At 57.3% G+C, this 7,573-nt stretch overlaps 1 protein-coding gene across 1 annotated transcript in view; it reads right to left on the minus strand.

Annotated features, from left to right (window-relative positions):
* The window catches only part of TREH (trehalase), an 8,648-nt gene extending 4,506 nt beyond the window's left edge, over positions 1–4,142 (minus strand). Inside the window, exons 1-4 of the mRNA XM_015428033.1 lie at positions 4,027–4,142; positions 1,768–1,917; positions 624–724; positions 38–185 (exon numbers count right to left, since the gene is read on the minus strand). Of these exons, the coding sequence (XP_015283519.1) occupies positions 38–185; positions 624–724; positions 1,768–1,917; positions 4,027–4,142 (515 nt within the window). The remainder of the gene's footprint in view (positions 1–37; positions 186–623; positions 725–1,767; positions 1,918–4,026) is intronic.
* Between the last annotated feature and the right edge of the window lie 3,431 nt (positions 4,143–7,573).

Raw genomic sequence — 7,573 nt, forward strand, 5'->3', positions numbered from 1 at the left:
AGGGGCTGGGGGTGGGGGGGGGGGTGGGGAGAGCTACCTCTGCGTCCAGTCCGAGGGCTCCCAGGGCTCCAGCTCCTGCCCGGGGGGAGAGAAGTGGGCCTGGACAAAGGCCGCCAGCTGTTGCTTGGACACAGCCCCGCCAGGCGCGGCATTCACCAGCTGCTGGAAGTCCTGCAGAACCGTCTCTGGGAGGGAGGAAAGGGGCAGCCGTGGCCAGACCTCCTCCTGGCAGGCAGCCCCCATTGCTCAGCAAGGGCCTGGCTCTGCGGCAGGCAGCGCTGCCCCAGCCTTTCCGGCCTCGAACACACCCCACACCTGCAGGCTTCACAGCCCTGCCCATTGCTCGGACCCGAAGGGCTAAGGTCAGTGCCGCCAGCTTAGAAATCCTTCCGCCAGCCTGGCTTGGGAGGGGGCACAGGCCGGGTTCCGAGACTGGCAACCAAAGCAGGAAATGCTGATCTTCTGTCAGTCAAAGAGGAACCCCAGAGGGAAAGACACACCCAGGAGGAAAGAGGAACCACAGGAGGGGGGTCCTGCTCCCCCCCCCCCAGGCCGGCAGGGGAGGTTCCGAATGCAGACCCACCCCGTCCCCAGGGCAGGGCAGGGCAGGGCTGGCCACTCACCTGGGCTCCCCCGCAGGGGCATGTCCACAAAGTGCTTATCGTCGGAGAAAAGCTTGTTCATCTGGACCTGCCTCAGCAGCTCCCCGGTGCAGTAGATGGGGCTGGGGAAGAGGGCGAGCGCCAGGGAGCATCAGTGGGGGGGGGCGCGGGGGAGAGGCCTGGCGGCTGTTTGCTGCCCCTTGTCTCGCCTGTCCCGTGCAGGTGGGTTGCAGCCAGTGTTCCCTCTAAGGTGAGTGAGTGTGAGCTAGCTCACAGTTTTTCAGCCTCCGGCTCACACATTTTTGTCTCCACTCAGGAAGGACGGGTTCCAGAGCCAACTAATTTATGCAGTAGCTCACAACTTTAATGCCAGTAGCCCACAAAGTAGAATTTTTGCTCACACAACTCCACAGCTTAGAGGGAACATTGGTTGCAGCAGCTCTGGCCCTTCCTGCTTGGCCTCGAGCTCCCCAGACGGGCCCTGAGCGCAGCCCTCTCCTACCTCCTCCGCCCGCGCAAGCGGAGAGAGCCTGTCTGGGAGCTTGGGGGGGGGGGGGAAGGGGGCTCCTGAGGTCCCTCTTCGGCTGCCCCGACCCACAGCCGGCCTCCCTGTCAACTGCAGGGTGCTTGCCAGCCTCTGGCCATGCCTCATGCTTCGCTGGCGTTGTAGCAAAACAATGGCTGGGCAAGGTGCCCCTCCCCAGCCTCTGTTCCTTTTCTGCTGTTCTGAGGAGTGGGGGGGGGCTTCCCCAAATTAGGGGTGCGGCATACAAGCCTCCCTCCGGCCGGCCAGTGTCTCAAAGCCACCAGTTGATGCCCTCCCTCTGCCCCAGGCACCCCCTGCAAGCAGCTCCTTGCCTGTGACCGAGCAGCCCAGCGGCCACCACCTGGCCACACAAAAGCACCCTGGTGGCATCCTCCTTCTCCGCCTGCCCCGCAGTCGGTCCTGAACAGCAGCTAGAGCAGGACAGGAGCCCTCCCCCCCCCGCCCCACAGCCCTGCAAAGGACGCAAGGGGGGGGGCCTCGAAGCGGAGGCCGGTGCTCCAGGTCACCCTTCCAGGGAGTGACTTTGGGCCAGCACCAGGAAGGGGCGTCCTCAGCTGGGGCCCTGTTCCTCACGGGCCAGGTCTCACCCTTGCCGGGGCCCCGGGGCCTCTCGCTCACCTGGCACACGGTGGTGGGAAATCGCTCGCCGCTGCTTGCAGCCCTGGCACGCCCGTGCAGATGCCCAGGAGCACCCACCAGGTCGGGAAAGGCATCCTGTCCGCGGTGAGAGGCAGCTGCAGAATACCACCTGCTCCAGGCAGGGACACTCTGCAAGTGGCACCGGAGCAAAGTTCAGAATGCAAAGTCTGCCCCCCCCCCGGATTCTGGCGAGGGCGTGGGGGGCTGGGCCTGGGCGGAGAGTCTGCTCGCTCCCTGGGAAGCCAGAGTTCCAGCCATTCCTTGTGAAAATCTCGGAATGAATTCTTTTAAACTATATTCAAACTATATTTTAAGAAAAATTTAAACAGGAATCAGATTTCATTACAGTAAATGCTGCCCTCTGAGGGGGTAGATGAGGCCTCTGGAGAACGTGTCCACCTGCCCCTCCCCACAGTGGTGGGAGCCCGGGCCTCGGAGTGTCCCCCTCTGCACTGAGCCTTACGAAACCTACCAGCACTTGGGGGCGGCGGGGGGGGGAGGGACTCTTGCAGTCGACTGTGATTTGCTTTTTTTAATGAAATATGGCAAATTACACGTAAAGTATAATAGATGTGGAACGATCCCTGCCAGAACCCTGCCTAATCTAACAGGAAGTTGCTTAAATGTTATAACCTGCCCAAACTACTTGTTTGTTCAAATGTTTATATCCTACTTTTCCTATGGCTCAAGGCAGGTTACAAATCATACTGAAAAGCATAAGGGGTGTGCAACACCCCCCCGCCATTTTCCAGTTCCATTATAGCTTATGGAGGACATAATTAATGGGTCCCATAGACTATAATGGAGAATGGATCTGGGGATATCTGGGGCTGGGGGGTAGAGGCACCAAATTTATGACATAGCTGCTGGTGCCTCTACCTCAGAAAACCCCTCCCAAGTTTTAAAAAGATTGGCCTAGGGGGTCCAATTCTATGGGCCCCAGAAGGAGGTACCCCCATTGATTGTTACCAATGGATGGGGAAATGCCTTAGTGTTTACTTGTGAGCTGAAGCTGAAATCCCTCAGCTGCTACCTAACATTTTGTGCACAGCTTAGCAGGAACTGTGGTTACTGGTAGAGGAGCTGGAAAGAGCTGTACATCCTACTCTTGAGATCACAAAGGTTTCCTCAACAGTCTTTTTTCTAGCTTGTTGCTTTATGAGGTAGGAGGAGGGCCGTAGCCAGTGTGTGTGGGAGGGTGCATGGAGTCATGGCCCCATATGGAATCAGCAGCACACCCTATCGAATCCCCACCCCGGCATTGCCACCCCAATCTTCACCATTCTTCAAGTTTTAATCCTGAAGCATTCAGTATTGAAGCAGGCCAGTATTGCTTCGGCTACATCTGCTCCAAGCCCTTCCCCTCTGCCAAGCCAGACAACCCCCCCCCCCGTGCGCGCGCAAGGAGAGCTGAGCCTGCTGCTTGGCCTGACCTCACCTGGATCTCCATGTCGACACTGCCGCCTGTTTGAAACACCCGCAGTGGCCCGCTCCCCACCCCTTGGAGAAAGGAGGGCACACATTAGAAGACGAAGAGGTGCTGGCCTGGTGTCATGTGATCCCGGGGGGGGGGGAGAAGAGGGTGAGATTTTTGGTTTGTGTTTTGCTTTCATTTGTACATGGGTGGCTGCCGGATTCGCATTGGGTTTCCCTCTTTTCCCAGAGGAGCCTGGTCTATTAAAGCGAGTGGCAAGAGACAGAGAGCCCAGCAGAGCTGATTTAAAAAAAAATTTAATTTAGACACATTAATTCATCTAACTTAATTTTAAACTATTTAATTAGTGTGCGCTGTGGCACCACGACCCCTCCCCCCCCGAAAAATTCCTGGCTATGGGCCTGGGTTGTAAGCCAATCAGCAGGTTTGCAGCTGACTTTCTGCAGATGGGCTGTGGGGGAAAGGCTGGCTCTGGGCCTGGTTCTCAGACCCCTGGTGCTGGTGTGTGGATCCTCCCTTTCCCTTCTTTCCTTGGCCATGCAATAGAGGTGCTTTCCCCCAACAGGAACCAGTACAAGTGTGCATGTGCTGGGACACGGGGTGATTGGTTGCCTCATGTGGGATGCAGACTTAGTGACCCCCCCCCCCACCTGATTTCAACGTGCAGGCTTTTTGTTGTGGCAGGAGTAGCACACCTTCTGGCCAAGTGTGGTACAGACGGGGCTTCCTGGCAGCTTCCAGCCTCTGGTTAAGGGGAGCCCCGGACCAGAATGTGGGGCAGCACAACTGCCCCCAGGAAACACCTCCCAAGGCAATCCAAGCCTGGGCAACCGGGGTCCTGCCCCCAGAACGCCGCAGCCGCCTGGTACATAAACCCGGCCAGGAGGAGCTTGATGTGGTAGGAGGTGGCGGCCTGCATCGTGCCGGTAAGGGCAGCCCTGCTTTACCACCACCACCCCTCCCGCAAGGCGGCGAGACCGCCTGGAATCGGAAGTATCAATACTGCCTGTGAATTGTTTTTCATTAATTTACTTTCTTTAATTATTTGAGTTGTTTTTATCATGCTATGTATTTTACTGTTGTTCATCACTCAGAGACTGATTTTATAAATCCAAATAATAAATAAAGGTATTCCTTTGAACAGCAGCCGGGCCAGGGCTGGCTCGTGGAGGGGCTCCCCATAGGATGCAGAAGAAACCCACCCGAAAGAGGGGGGCACGCCTGGGAAGAAGAGAGCTGCTGCCCATGGGGAGATCACAGAGGGGTGGGGTGGGGGCCTTCTGGGTCAGAAGCCCCGTGCCCTTTGAAACACAGCTGTGAGCTCAGCCGTTGTTTGCCCCTTGAGAATAGGAGGACCCAATGCCCCCACCGCACCTCGTCCAGAGAGAGTGGGCAAAAGGGGAGCAGAGTCAGACGCCAAGACTCTTTCTTGCTGGGCAGACCTTATGGGATGACCAGGCCAGGCACTCCGAGCCAGTCCTGCCTCACAAGGCTGCTGTGGATAAAACCGAGAGGAAGGCACCTTGTGCACACCGAGCTCCTTGGAGGGAAGGGCGGGATCGAACCATTGAAAGAGGCCACCATCCTGCCTTTGCCCAGGGAGCTGTGGGGAAACGGGAAACAACTCACACCGAGAAAAAGGGAGCAAGAATGTGCGCGTGTCAGCAACGTCGGCTGCCCTCGGCTCTGCCAAGTGTGGAAGGTCCCAGGACATCCAAAGATGCCAGGGGAGCTGTGTGAAGAGATGAGCCGAAAATTGAAGAGGACACCTCAGCAGCAGGAGGGACACGACACTAGGGGTATCCACCGAGGACTAGTCTGAGCAGGTAGGGACGGTGTCAGGAAACCTAAACTGAGCAGAGTGGGGAGCGGTTGCTAAAAGCAACGGGGGGGGGGGCACCTTTCTGGGTATGTCTGGAGGAAGCGGGAGAAAATACGTGAATGTAAGGCGATATAGGTTGCTGGCACGAATTAGTCAATTGTAGTGTCAATTGAGTGATATAGCAGATTGTGGGATTATTTGTGTAAGAGTGGGATGGAAGTGGGCTATAGCAATGGCATCAGGAGAGCAACTGTTTAGCGTGCTGTTGGTAGTCTGGTGCTTTGGCGTGGACCGGCCGTTGCAACGATGCTAACACAGCAGGTTCCGGTGCTCTTTGGGAGGGGAAAGAACAGCGGTGGGACCAGGTGGAATGATAAAGGAAGGAAACCGAGAAACAAAAGGGTTCGGTGTCCTTCCAGCCTGCGCCCCATCCCAAAGGGTGTCAGCAGTGGGGCTAGGATTAGGAATCCCCCTCCGTCATTGGTGTTGTGCAACGCCAGGTCCATTAATAACAAGACAACAGCCCTTCGCGACTTTGTCATAGAACATCAAGCTGACGGGCCTGCATGACTGAGACCTGGGTGCAGGAGGGGGAGACCGTAGCGCTCTCCCAGCTTGCCCCACCGGGGTTCTCGGTCCTGCACCAATCACGGACTAGGGGACGGGGGGGGAGTGGCGATGTTCGTGCGGGAGGCTTACTCCTTCAGGGCGCTCTCTAGGTTGGAGATTGCGGGCTTGGAGTGTGTCGGCCTGTTGCTGGAAGCCGAGGAGAGTGTGGCTGGTGTACCGGACGCCTAATGCACCGGCCAGTTGCCTGTCATCCCTGCTGGAGGCCATATCAGGCTGGGCGTTGGAGCTCCCTAGGCTATTAATCTTGGGTGACTTCAACGTCCATGGCAATGACGCGGCCTCCAGCCAGGCTACGGACCTAGTGACGTCCATGGCGGCGCTGGGACTCTCCCAATGTGTATCGGTCCCTACGCACCAAGCGGGGCACACGCTCGATTTAATCTTCACGATGGGGATTACAGTGGACCGGATCACTGCTGATGCAGTGCCATGGTCGGACCACTATGCCCTGAAGGTCCGTGTGAACGTCCCGCCCCTGTATAGGCGGCGAGCGGATTTTAGCTCGCTCGCGGAGCCAAATGGACCCGATGCAGCTTCAACTGGCTCTGCGGGAACCGATACCCCCTGGCGGTTCGTTGGATGAGCTTGTGGACAACTGGCATAGTCGACTTTCCACAGCCATCGACGTGATTGCTCCCTGGCGCCCTCTGCGCTCTCGCTCTAGGCTGGCCCCCTGGTATACCCAGGGGCTGCGGCTGATGAAGCAAGAGTTAAGATGGTTAGAGAGACGGTGGCGCCGAGCTCGTGACGAGGCTACAAAAGCATCCTATAGGACGTTTATGAGATCCTATGAGATGGCAGTCAAGGCTGCGAAGAGGGATTTCTATGCAGCCAGGGTTGCGTACGCTAGCTCTCGCCCGGCCCAATTATTTAGAACAATTCGGTCCTTGGCGGCTCTGCCACAGGGCAGACAAAATGATAGGGAATTGGATATTGGCTGTGAGGCTTTTGTGAGCTATTTTGCGGATAAAGTCTTGTCGCTCCGCCGCGACCTCTCCGCCACAGTTGAAACAGATAGTGAACTCAAGGCCCCTTGCGCATCTTCGGGTCCGGGTTTAGAATGCTTCGACCAGCTCAGTTTGGAGGAAGTCGACAGGTTACTCGTATCTATATGCTCAACCACGTGCGACCTTGATCCGTGCCCCTCCTGGCTCATTAAAGCGGGCCATGAGGGGTTTCGAGGTGCCTTGAGGGAGATTGTTAACAAGTCCCTCTCAGAGGGGCGGTTCCCCGAGGCACTCAAGGAAGCGATGGTCCGCCCTCTCTTGAAAAAACCAACTTTGGACCTGACCAAATTGGCCAGCTATCGGCCGGTGTCCAATTTGCTCTATTTGGGCAAATTGATTGAGAAGGCAGTGGCGGTGCAGCTACAGGGTTACCTGGATGACGCTTCTGTCCTGGACCCATTCCAGTCCGGTATTTGCCCGGGGCATGGGACGGAGACTGTTCTGGTCGCTCTGACTGATGACTTCCGTAGACATCTGGATCGAGGCGGTGTGGCGGCGCTGTTGTTGTTAGATCTGTTGGCCGCATTTGATACGGTCCACCATCAGCTGCTGGCCCACCGCCTCGCCGACATGGGGATCAGGGGGCTTGCCCTTCAATGGCTTGCCTCGTTTCTCCAAGGTCAGGGACAGAGGGTAGTGCTAGGGGAGCGACAGTCCCAGAGGCACCCGCTTGAGTGCGGGGTGCCTCAGGGGGCTGTGCTTTCCCCGATGCTGTTTAACATATATATGCGTCCCCTCTCCCAGATTGTCCGGAGGTATGGGCTGGGCTGTCACCAATATGCAGATGACACCCAGCTCTATTTGATGTTGGGCGGCCGGTCGGACTCCAACCCAGAAGATCTGCACCGGGCTCTGCAAACTGTGGCTGGGTGGCTCAAGCTGAGCAGGCTG

Source organism: Gekko japonicus, unplaced genomic scaffold, assembly GCF_001447785.1.
Source record: "Gekko japonicus isolate JY-2015 unplaced genomic scaffold, Gekko_japonicus_V1.1 scaffold1031, whole genome shotgun sequence".
In the NCBI taxonomy this organism is placed as follows: domain Eukaryota; kingdom Metazoa; phylum Chordata; class Lepidosauria; order Squamata; family Gekkonidae; genus Gekko; species Gekko japonicus.